We start from the raw sequence: 12,897 nt of genomic DNA on the forward strand, positions 1-12,897 counted from the left end.
AGGGAGAAAAATATAATTTCTGCTCTTCATCCAGTTGTTCCTCACAGTGTTAGAAAATGGTCCCAATTTTAAGGTGAACAGAGTTTGCCAAAGAAAACGATAGCATTGGTAGGATTGTGTCTAATAAAAAATAAGAAAGGGTGATTAGCCATGAACACCTCAGTGAGAGGCAGAGACCTCCTGACAATGGAAGCTCCAGTGCCAGCCGCTGCCACGGTGCCTTCCTCATTGACTTCCACATACGCCTTGTGGACAACGTTTGACAGCACCAGAGATTTTGCAAATGTCATTGCAGAAAGGTCAACTTTGGACTCAGTGAAGATGTCAGTCATCCCCATCTCTTGTAAAACCTCATTGAGGTTAAAGGTGCCTTCCAGCTTGAATCGGGGCAGGTAGACCTCCACTGTTGTCTCATACATGTTCTCTGAGGAGGCCCACAGCATTAAATTTTCAGAGGTGATTGTGCTTTCAATCTATAAGGCAGGGGGAGAAAAGGAGGTTAAAATAGGTGAGAAGCTTTGAAAAATTGAGATCTTTACCCAGTGTTAATTCAGACAACTGGTTCCCAGCCCAAGTCCGTGACACGTACTGCCTTACCTGCTCCAGCCCGCCTACAGATCCATCAGCCACATCACTTGGCAGCAGGATGATCATGCTCAGCGACTTCTGAGCATAAGGGAGTTCAAGGATCTGAGCAGCCACCTCCTCAATGTAGCCCAGTTTAAATTTGCCTTTCTGATACATCATCTGCACAGGTTTCTTTCTGTTCTATTGAAAAGAAAATTACCCAGTCAGTTAGGCAACACAGCTCTCCCCAACAGGGGAGGCAAGTTAAGTTCCCAACACACCCACACCTTACTCACAGGCAGCTCAGCCCTGGACAATGTGCTTGCTGCAATGCTCACAGTATCCAAGGTGAATAATGTAAAGGTTTACAGAATGTAGATGTACCTGATTCAGTTTAAAATCCCTCTGCACTGTTTTTGATTCCTCAAACTTGTGTTCCCAGGATGCTTTGAAGTAGATTACATTCACAAGCACCAGCAATGCATGCCCATCAATCACACCAGGTGCAAAGAGTTCCTTGATTTTACCTAAAGACAATTTTGAAACACAGAAGTATTTATTAGCTGTCATTAAGACTCTGGACTGAGACTTTACTATTGGTCTGTGAATTTAGTTTTGGGAAAACTTAGAAACAGTTCTCAGTTTATTCAAAGGACAAAAACAATACAGGTATACAAATGGTAGCTTCCTCTGTCTTGTTACCAGCCAGGGAGGATGGGGAAACTGGGGGGTCACCAAATTATCCCATGGTGTTCTGAATCTGAATTTATGGCTGTTTGTAGGAGCAGTTTGTCTTGTCAAGACTTATAGGTATTACTGAAATTATCAGGCCAGGCATAAGGGTGGGAATAAAAATATTTTTCAGCAAACATATCTTTAACTCATAAATAATTTAGCTGGTAACTTGCTCTAATATTTCAAGAGCAGATGGGAAGACAAACTACCCTTAAACAGCATAAGATTGAGCACATAAAAATGTGAATAGGTCTTTGCTTTTCCTATCCTGAAATTTATTTTGTTGCATCCATGTAGGAAGGCGGTGATAGAATGGTTATGATTTTGCTTTGTTTTACCTTGTGTCTCACTTTCAACCCAAGCATTAATTTTTCTTCTGGCAGCTTCGACAGCACCATGAAAGTCCACTGTTTGCAGCATTGCTCCATACAGTTCCTTGCTACACATTAGAAATTGCTGTAAAGTAAAATAAAGATTACAAATTGGTCAAATCTATTAAGAACTTACTGCCTTTTGAAAGAAATCGATCTCTCAATAGTATTTTAGAAATTGTGAGGGACCTGTTGAGTCCATAAGGCAAAATTTCATTCTGGAATTGTCAATATCTGAAGTTTATTCCAAGGATCTTTGAAGAAGAGATAATTATTCTAAAGCATAGGTCAAAAATGTAAATAAGTGAAAAGAAAACCAGAAGAAAGGGTCATGGAGAACTGCATAACTGAAATTCAGTTAAAAAAAAAATCAAAGAAACAGAAAAAATGCAAGATGAGTTGTTTGATGCTTAAGTATCTAAGTAATTGACAGAAAAGCAAAGATGTGACTAACAAGTTAGCCATACCAAGTAGTCTCAAGACCACTTAGTCATTCTGTAGGAAAGGAGCAAGAAGTTCAGCAGAGCAGTCCTGTGCATGAACATGTACTACCTTCCTGGAGATAAACCTCTCCAAGCTTGCTGCTGCCCCAGCTGTCCCACTTGCAGGACCTGAAGTAGGTAGTTACAGACAGCTTGAATAGGCCATTTTTGGTTGTAGGTTCTCCTCTGGCTGAGTGCACATATATGCCAAAAATTAACAGATCCCTGCTTTATTTTTGCTCTGTAGCCTTTGATATTCACAGGGTGGTTTGTTTGTGGTTTGTTTTTTGTTTTTATAAAAGCGTGGAAAATTGACAGTCCTGTTTCTTTCCCACCAGCCTCAAGAGCTCCATATAGCACATCATGTGCTCCAAAGCACACACAAGAGGGGCAACAGTGAGGCTCACAGTCACAGGGAAGCTTGAGGTAACGGCCACAGCAGTCACCAGATGACTTACCTGCTGGAGCTCAAATCCTTGTTGTATAAAGAGGTTGTTGGCCAAGGTTAAAACATATTTTTCACCAAGGTTTTGTAGTTGTAAGAGCAGCTCCTGGAACACTTTATGGTTAAGGGCTCCCTCCTTGTTACACTGGGAGTAAACACAATAATTAAGATGATTCCTCTGTACAGCTTTGGTTGCTAATTTACATCTTAATTAAATAACACTATAAGGCTAACTCCTGCTGTACTGATTTTTAAATCCAGCTAGTATAAGCTTTGTAGGCTGATCCTCCTTCAGATGAGATCAGTGAAGGCTTTGCTATTGACTTACTGGCCCTTAATAAAATAAAACTTTTAACAGTAATTTCCTAGAGGATTAGGCAGACTCTGAGCATGTGATCTTGACTCCCTCCAGTGGCAAACCCTAGTGTTCTACCAGCACTAACACAACACAGTCAAGGTAGGGCTCCCCACCCAAGGACGCACCTCTGAGAAGGAAGGCTGACTCTCCAGGCATCCTTCTGGCTCCATTTCTGGGGCTGCACTCTCGTGATCATATCCAAGACTCATTCTTCCTACAGCTTTCTTGACATGGAGCACCTGCAAGGGAAGACGTAAAATTATGTCGATTTTAACTGGGATAAAACCACATTCCTTGTTTAAAAGCTTTGCTGTGCTGTATTGGATAAGTGGTGTAGATTCATGAAAGATGTTTTATCAGCTTCACTCATCAGCTGAAATGACAGACTTGAACTTGCTCATATATTCATGTTCAGACTCAATTTCTACAGTAACAAACCAAGAAGAGCTTGCACTTAATCCCTCAAAATGTTACTCTTCACTATCTCAAAATGTTTATATTTGATTTGTGTTTTCGTTGCTATATTTGATTCACTACAGTTATCTTAAATTTCAAAACAAAAAGTTTCCCCAAGCCAAGAGACAAAACTAATTTTCTTTAAAAACATCAAAACTGACTTCTTGCAGTCATTCTTAACATTAGCATCAGCTTAAGAAATAGATCAAAACCACAGTTCTCTTAATGGAAACCAGTCCTTTTTTCTACTGTGCGAATAATCACTGAAAAATTTTCAGCAGCTTTTCTATTATAACAGCATTGCATCATGCATAGACTTACTCTTGTTTTATAGAAGATACTGATATTGAGCAATTCTCATTGCTTTCCTAAAATAAGCAGGAGTCCCTGTCTAAAGAAATGGTGTGGCAGGGTTATGGTAGCCAGGGGGCTGCAGGGGTCATCTCTGTGCAAAGAGAACAGATTCTGAGAGAGTGTCTCGGTCAGTACCTGGCAGCCACAGCAAAGGTCAACCCACCACACCCTGGTGAGAACTTCTGCCTCAGGGTTATTGGTCTTTTACCATTCATGGTAGGGAGAAGAAAGAAAAAAAGAAAAGAGAAGAAAGGTTGTAGAAAGCAGAACTTGCACTGCAGGAAGTAAAGTCACAGTGACTGGAGGGGTGGCCTTCTTCACCTCCCTCTTGCCCACCAGGGTCTCTTTGACATTTTGACTCTCGAATATCGTATGGGACGAGTGAGCCAAGCTTCCAGCCAGGTGCAACCCCTTCAGGTGTCTGCAGCTCTCCCCAATGCCCTCCCAGACTCCCACTCTCAGGATTCTCATAGCAACCACTGGAGGAAACGCTTGCCCATAATTCTGAAATAAAGCCTGATATTCTGCCAGCAGGTTTGGGGAAAGCTAGAGTGCCTCACTGTGCTGTGTCACCTCCCCTCAGTCAGCCCTTGCTCTGTGCTCTTGCAGAGGGTATGATGAGAGTCACACCAGCAGATGGCATGGATGACAGTGCTCCAAGCACAACTGTGAAGGCACCACGTGTGCCTGCCCTTGTGCAGGTTTCCTGTGAGAAACTTGCATGTGTGCCGTGCTGGGATGCCCAACATTTCCATTAAGTGAACAGCAAGCAATGTGGAAGCACCTCACCAAGGTTCATCCATACTCACTTTTTCAATCTGAGCAGCAGTGTTGTTTCTTGCACCAAGATGGATCAAGGCCAGAGCAACGGAGATGCTCATTGGAGAGAAGACAATATTTGTGTCCTCTGCACTTCTGTTGAGCTTTTTGTAGAGATCAAGGCAAAACTCAGTAACTGGTCTAGAAATGGAGTCCATCATGAAGCAGCTGCTGAGTGGGAGCACAAAAGAATTAAGCAGTTTAGTGCAGCTGGCCTAGCTGGACCACACTGTGAAGCATCTGTCTGCCCTGAGATAGTCCCACAGCTGATTGTTGAACATAACACACGTTTTCTGAAGCCTGGAAGTTTCAATCAGCCTTGCACAGATCAGTCTATGGTGCACAGCAGGAGCAAAACCACAGAGGGTCTGCAAAAGGGACCCATGCTCACAACATATGTACATTCCTCATAAAGGACCCTTTTTCTGCTTTATCCCATGCTGTTTCTTGTTTCAACTAATGGAATTGAAATTAGACAGATATGGATTAACATTTTTCTTCTCCAAACTGGTTTGATGCACACACTTGCACAACTCTTTCCTCTTAACAATATACATTAGTGACAGAGACTTGGTGACAGAGACTAAGCCTGCATATAACCATCTGTGGTAACCAGAGCTGTGCTGAAGAGGTTTCAAACAACAGGTTTCTAAATATAAAATCACTATTAATTAAATATTTGAATTATGTGGAAAAGGGTAATTAACAGCTATGGAGAGTGAACTACATATGGAAACATTACCAGTCTGAAATACACTTTTAACTTCTCATAAGTTCCAGCAGTCAGAGATAGAGGCAAGGATGCACAATTAGAAATTCCAAACAAAGAAATAGCCCAGGAGCCCTCGAGTCTGTAAGTTCCTGCTCAGTGCTATAACAAGATATGTGTCACTCTCTACTTTTGTACTGGAAACATTACAGTCTGATACCTCTCCCATGGGTCATTTAGTTCAATCTACTCCACTAAGAACAAGCTAGGACCAAGATCAGCATGGTCCTTGTAAGGAGGAGGCCATCGGGTGATTAGAAACTCCTAGAATTAGAAATAACTCCTAGAATTAGAAAAATGGGTGATTAGAAACACCTTTCCTGAATCTTAGGAGAATTGTAAAGGTGTTGTGTAGATACCAGTGGGGTCATACAAAATTTTCTGGAATCCTCATATATTAAAAAAAAACAAAAAACAAACCCAACATCACTTTCAGTATCAAACAAACATTTTTGACAAATAGCACTGGTCTGTGTTCCAGAAGGATTATTTATTTAGGGAAAAATACACGGCCACAGTATGGAGACAAATCCTTCATGTCTCTACCTTTCAGCCTTCAATGGGACTAGCATGGCTCAGGTCCAGAGAAAGCTGCCAGCTTTCTGAAAGCTTCTCTTTTGGAAAAATGAGTGAATGCACAGCCATGTGGTTCTCCCCAGTGCCCACAGATGGCCACAGCCCAGCAGGCACTCTTCCTCAGCCCTGTCTGCCCTGAAGCTGCAGCTTGCAAGGTGAGGTTACCTGAGGAGCTCCAGTCTGTGTCACCAGAGGTTAAAGGTGGGAAGCAGCTGGTGCAAAGCTGAACTTCAGGATTTTTATCAGCAGGGCACTTGTACAGCTTGTCCTGTGCTGTTGGAGCCCCTTTGAGACTTGTTTTGAGCCCTCTGGGGAAGGCATTGCCTTGCAGGTCATTGCAGGGGACCTGCAACAACCCATTCCAGCCAAAACTCTCCTGTCAGCCTCCCACTGAGGCCCCAGTTCCTCTAGCACAGCCACAGCTCCCTCCCTTCACAGACAGCGTGACCCTCACAGAGTTCTCTTTATGCAAAGAGCAACTCAAAATGCCCTGCACTGTTCTCGAAATGCAGCATGCACGCTATCTCCAGCTCAGCTATGAGCCAGGCATGACTCTGCCTGGAAAGCTGGGAATCAGGTGCCAGAAATTACCAGGGCATTGGGAGTTGGTATGGCTCAACCAAGGTGCAGGATTTGTCTGTGAAACCATCTTCAGCAAGTGCCAGACAATGGGAATTAACTCAGCCCACAGGAAAACAGACTGAGCCTAAAACAAAAACTGCTGCGGAGGTTTGGAAGAGATGAAAAAGTAAAGTTACTGAATATATGAAGGTACAACATGTTGCAAATGCAGTCACTTCTTGCCATTTGACTAACTTGAAAAGTACAGCAACAATCAATGCTTCATCCTGTTTCTGAGTGATGCTCTGTGGAAAGAACCTGTGATGTTGAAAGAAAAATTCATAGATGTTTCATACTGAGACTTTTGTTTTACCCTGAAGTCCAGAAGTACTTCACATAAAGACATAATGCAAATGGGCAAACAGATGAGAACTATCCAAAGGGTTCTTTACACAGACAAATTAAAGATGAGTTTTATCTCATTAATTCTGAACACAACTGTTCTAGCTCTGCTATTAGTGTCTTTTTATGCAATACAGTTTTAATTTTCCTTTTAATAATGCAGTGATCTTACCACAAGCCATTGCTCTAAATAATTTCTCTTTTCTTCCACTCTTAGACGAAACTATCAACAACCTTCTGAAAACAAAACTCAGTGCATCATCAGTGCTGAAGTTTGTAGAGCTATACTTCCACATCTCGTGAAAGATCTGAAATGGAGCTGTGAAATCAGACACAGTGAATGTAGGGCATGAGGCACTTTGTAGGTGTGTCCCAGCTTCAGAAGCAGCCAAGGAGAAAAAAAGGAGCTAATAATCTTACTCAGTAGGAAGATGGCAGCTCCACCCCACCCTGCAGGGAAAGGACTGAGTGCCAAGAATGGAGGGAGAGCCCAGGATATGGGAACAGGTTTTAAAGCGAGTGTCTGGCGCACTGATGTGGCCGCTCCTTTAGCAAAAGCAGCAGGCTGTCACCAGGGAGACATCCAGGTGCAAGCACTACAGCCAGCTCCATGGTTTTGTGAGTGGGAACGACTTAGAGAGCTGCTCTAGAAATCCAGAGGAAGGGAGGGCAGGTAGAGAAACTTTCTTGCTGCATAATGAAAGGATTTAATGAACTTTCTTAATCTAAAATGGGGTGGGAACCAGTGTATGAATGATTCCACACCACATAGCCTTCTGTGTAATCTGTGTAATAATTCAGGCTTTTGGAGCTACTGCAAGGACCACAGCTTTTGGAGAACATCTGCATGGTGGAAGCAAATGGTAATGTCACTTTTGAATAATCTTGGAGTGGTAAGGAGGGATGATATAGGATCAAAAGAAATGTTCCAGGAAGTTCCTAGCTGCTGTTCTACACTAGCCAAAGCACCTGCACTGAGCACTATTAGTAGTGCAGAGCCCCTGATGACAGGAGATCCTTTGCATGATAGTTCAGCAGCTTTTAACATAGTCTGAAATTACTGGCACTATGTGAGCAAGAAGCTACCCAGGAAAATAGTTTCCTTCAGAAGAAACCACTGCATGCCACAGACCTTGTAAAAATTACAAACTTCCTCCATGGCTGTGTGAAATGATAAACACTCCTTTTCTGTAAATATTCATGATCTGTTCTCTCTTTATAGTTTGTTTTTTGCTAAGGCTAGATGAAATCAAAACAAAAACTATCAAAGAATAAAGAAACCTGTGCTGAAAGCTGTCATAATTAATGGTTGTAGTAGATTATATTATTCAGTCAACAGGAGGAGGCAGTAAATAGGGTGGAGAAGGTAAGAGACCTGTAGCCTTGCTGCAAAGGTAATTCTATATTTCATACAAGTTAAGTAAGAAGGAACCTGTTTTGCCTGATGCCACATGATAATTCCCACTGCATGTTTTACTTATTCAATCTGCATCCCATTAAGTTGCCTTAATACACCTTCATTTCTAATACATAGAGGAAAATAGAATTGGCAGAAATTACACAGTCTCTCCTAGAAAAAGTCAACATGGCAGATAGTGCCATGTCCTCACATGAAAATTGGTAGAATTACTTTCTTATTTTTCATTACCTTTCATAAAACGATACATTTCCAAGTGTTTCTATGCTGATTTGGAGTGAAAGGGACAAACAGCACATTAAAAAATTAAATTTCCTACAACACAGTAATTCTGATCATCCTTGAGTGGCGCAACACATGCCTTAAATTAAAAACCAATGCATTTCAGTACAAAGCAGCTTTTCAAGTGAAATGGTGCCAAGTTCATTTTACAAACAACCTCTCAGGATGCTACTTTTATGCCAGAAAGCTTTTCTCTGGCTGTTTTTTTAGCTTTCATCAGCCCCTCTGGTCTCTTCTATACTTCTTTCTAGGCCAGTTATTTCTGCATAAACAGACATGGATGTGTTACAAGCTGTATGGTGGCAAGATGTTTGCTGTGCCTGTGTGCACATCAGATTTCCATGACACAGGCTTCTCTGCAAGCTTCTAAACAGCATTGCCAAACCCAGGAGCTCATATTTTAATAGCAAAGACTAACACCCCCACTAACAAAACAAAATCTGAATACCACTCCACCCTTTCTCTTTTATAGCATCATTGTTTAAGAACATAAACAACTTCCCTGGTAGTGGGGATCAGTGTAAAGGGGAAATGACTTAGAACCCAGTCAAAGAACTGCATACCCGCTCTCTCATCTAGTGAACATTTCAAGGCCTTTTCTTGTGCCATAGAAATGTGAGTAAAGAAGGAAAATCAAGCTGTATCTCTCATCCTGTGGGTCAGGTTGCCCAGGTCACCAGCACCATCACTTTATATGAAGCCTGTTTCTACCAAAGTGAGTAGAGGTGCTCTGAAAGAGCGTATCCTTCAGACCTTCTGGAGGTACAGGCACAAAAGCATCTATTTTCTTGTAAAAGCCACTGAGCTCATCAGTCTTGTGGCAATTAGACTTTACTGGGTGGACAAAGAGGTTTTGGGGAAGTTTCAGGTTCAGAAGGCTGTGAAATTTAGGTAAGAAACTTTAGATGTGTCCCTAAAATCTTCGTTCATGTCCTGCTGAAACCAGCTATCCTTTGTGTGAGCTCTTGAGCCACCTGAATTTTAGCAGTGTGTTTTGCTGCCTGCAGCCTGTAAAGGTATCTCTCTCTCTCTCTCATCATATGTACAAATAATGTTTACTTTATCAGCCTGTAGACTACTTTGGATCAGGGAAAAAAAAATCACAGTTACTTTAGGGGAAAAAAAGAAAACTACAAAACAACATAGAATTTTTACCTTCTTGCCTGAAGAGGTTAAATGAAGAAGACAACAGCTGAGTTCTGGAGCACGTTCCTGTGAATACTGTATTCAGAATAATCTCCCACTCTCTTGCGGCAAAGTTCAGTCTCTAACCAATGATTGCTGATAGCAGCATCTTGCTGTTTAATGCAAATGCCATCATCATGAAGTTTCCCCATAGAAGAATGGGAAACCTATATCTAGCAATATGCTATTAGCATTTCTCTCAAGCTGCCCAACAAGTCTGGCAAGCAATATCTGCTGGCAACATCTCCTGATTGCAATGCCAAGTCACTCTCAGCTGGAAAACTGATCATTAACCCTAAGAAGACCCATGACTGCGCTGCAGTGCATAGTCCCTTTCAAGTTTTGATGGGGTCTGGCCTGGACAAAGGTGTGTGCAGGGTTCATGCCAAGGTTGGAGATGAGCTTGCTTGCAGAGATAGAGCAAATGAATGGGAAATGCATTATGTTGCCTACAGCCATCTCTCCCTCTCAGGTAAGGAGTTGGCTTTATGTGCATGGAAGGAGCTTAATTAGAGAAGGGAAGAAATATTTCCTTGAACTGTAACAGGAATCCCCAGCCAGGGGGTATTCTTTTAAGTTGCTGGAGTTAAAAATAAAAGAATGCTGGTTGATCACTGAGGTTAAGTCTCCAGCATAAAGTGAGAAGGAAGTAAAAAGATGGGAAGCACAGAGCTGCACTAGCACAGTGTTTGATCTCTAATCAGTACCACTGAACTCAGCAGCAACACTGGGTCATGGCAGTAGGACTCAGAGAACAGAACTAAACTGGGGTTGTATGTGGCTTTGCAACAGCAAAAGTTTTATGTCTTTTCTTTCTCTCTTCTTTCTTCCTACAAAGCATAAAAATGGCTTTGGATTCATAGGATACTTATGGGATCAAATGTGGTAAGCAGGAAAGAGGAAGAAGGCCCCCCTGCACCATATTTCCCTTTCCTTGCTTTCCTTCTAGTGCTGAAGCTGGATCATCCTCTTCTTTAGGCACAGAACCATCCAGCTTTGCTTTTTCCTACTCCTCTGCCAAGGTCTCAGCCCAGCTGGCTGAGCTCCAGTGCTCTAGTACCCATCTGAAAACAGGAATCCATAAGCAATGCAAGATACAAGGATGAAATCACTGTTCTCATTACCTCTGATCGTTTCCTTGCTTTTTTGCTTCCATCTGCCAATCACTTTCTTTTTCTGTTGTTTCTTCTTGCATGTTCCTGTAGTACTCCTTAGTCTTCTTCAGTTCTTTTTCTTTCTTTCTTTCTTTCTTTCTTTCTTTCTTTCTTTCTTTCTTTCTTTCTTTCTTTCTTTCTTTCTTCTTTCTTTCTTTCTTTCTTTCTTTCTTTCTTTCTTTCTTTCTTTCTTTCTTTCTTTCTTTCTTTCTTTCTTTCTTTCTTTCTTTCTTTTCTTTCTTTTCTTTCTTTCTTTCTTTCTTTCTTTCTTTCTTTCTTTCTTTCTTTCTTTCTTTCTTTCTTTCTTTCTTTCTTTCTCTTTCTTTCTTTCTTTCTTTCTTTCTTTCTTTCTTTCTTTCTTTCTTTCTCTTTCTTTCTTTCTTTCTTTCTTTCTTTCTTTCTTTCTTTCTTTCTTTCTTTCTTTCTTTCTTTCTTTCTTTCTTTCTTTCTCTATTTTTTAAATGTATTTATTTGTGAATGTTGCCTTACCATATATATTCTGATGCTTTCCTAGTCCAAGCTTCTTTTCAGTGACAATCTAAGTATATAAGGAAAGACTTTCCTTCTTCCAATTTATGTGCTTTTTACCTTCTTCCTATATTGACATAATTCTTCCACTGATTTGTGTTGCTTGATCTGTCATACATTCTCTCAGAGCTTCCCTGACATCTGCTTAACTTGTTTGCCTCAGGAAATGTCAATGTAGGTGCAAATTCTGTCTTTTCTAAGCCCTTGGGACAGTATATTCAGAAAAATGTACCACTTTTCCAATTTGCTTTAAGTTGCATTTTTCAAGTTTCAGAACTTCCCCACAAACTGCTTTTGCTGCCACAAGACATTAAGATGCGTCCCTTCCCAACCAAATGCTGGGAGTAAGGCGCGGGCAGTGACGGTGCAAGTGAGCAAGTGATGAGGTGAGCAGGCACACAGCCCTGCAGCTTGAAGCTACCTGCCAAAGCCAGCCACAGCTTGCTGGTTTCCATCAGGGGCATCATCCATCACTGGATAGCAATGCCCTGTTGAAAGGCGAGGTGGAGCACCTTGTCACTCTGAGCAAGTCCTCAGCTATGCTCACTCTCACCATTGTAACCAACTCCTTCCAGCACATAAGAGTTCCTACACAAACTCCCACACACAATTTCCCATGTCCTCCCATGCAATCTCTTGCCTGAGGCCCAGAGGCCAGCAATGGGAAGAATGAAAATAGCAGACTGTAAAAGGTTTCTCACAGCAGCAGGAACCTTGTGGATACTTCTCCTTCACATGCTGCGGGGTGGAAAAACTTCACAGTGGGACTGGCAGAGAAGAGGCAGAAGTGCAAAATGAACCTGAGGTTTTTATGGGCAAGCCACCCTCTTCATAAATGACCAATAAGTGGGTTTGCTTTATCTGGGCCAAGACAGCTCTGTATCTCTAACATCTGCTTGCCTTGCACAGGCTAGGTCACCTTGGAATTAGTCAGAGGTGGAGAAAGACAGGCTCCACCCTGAAGCAGTGTTTCTCTCAGCTTTCATGGGATAACCCCTCCTGGCCAAGCTCTCATGAGGAGAAAAATGCTGTCATAAATTTGTGGGGATATGCCAAATGCTCTGATCAGCATTTAAACAGACTACAGCCTCCATTAAATGAAGACTGGCTCTTGAACTGGAATGCTTTCAGAACCTGAAAAAGTTGAGAAAGCAATGTCTGAGCTTTTCTCCTTTAGGAAATTTCATTCAGGAAGGAAGAAAGGGTTGGGACAATCTGCCAAAGGTTTTCCTCAGTCTAGCAGACTGTAGCAGTAAGCATGAAATGACCCACTGGACAGCTGGAACCACCTGACAAAGAGTCAGTGCTCACACACAAACTGCACAGACTAGAGGCAACCAGTCCCTCTTTATGCATGGACTGCCTTTGAAGCTGTTTTGTCACCAACTCCATGCACAATGTCCTGACCCATCTCCTACAGGAGAACCAGCAGAAGC

At 41.9% G+C, this 12,897-nt stretch overlaps 1 protein-coding gene across 1 annotated transcript; it reads right to left on the bottom strand.

Moving 5' to 3' along the window:
* Window positions 1–68: 68 nt before the first annotated feature.
* On the bottom strand, window positions 69–4,760 carry LOC116998732 (serpin B12-like). Its single transcript, XM_033064773.2, has 7 exons — window positions 4,578–4,760; window positions 3,084–3,197; window positions 2,614–2,745; window positions 1,641–1,758; window positions 952–1,094; window positions 598–768; window positions 69–473 (listed from the first exon to the last, which is right to left on the bottom strand). The coding sequence occupies exons 1-7, from the start codon at window positions 4,746–4,748 to the stop codon at window positions 69–71; spliced, it is 1,254 nt and encodes a 417-aa protein (XP_032920664.1). The 5' UTR covers window positions 4,749–4,760.
* Window positions 4,761–12,897: the final 8,137 nt, after the last annotated feature.

The sequence above is a fragment of the Catharus ustulatus genome, chromosome 1 (assembly GCF_009819885.2).
Source record: "Catharus ustulatus isolate bCatUst1 chromosome 1, bCatUst1.pri.v2, whole genome shotgun sequence".
NCBI lineage: Eukaryota > Metazoa > Chordata > Aves > Passeriformes > Turdidae > Catharus > Catharus ustulatus.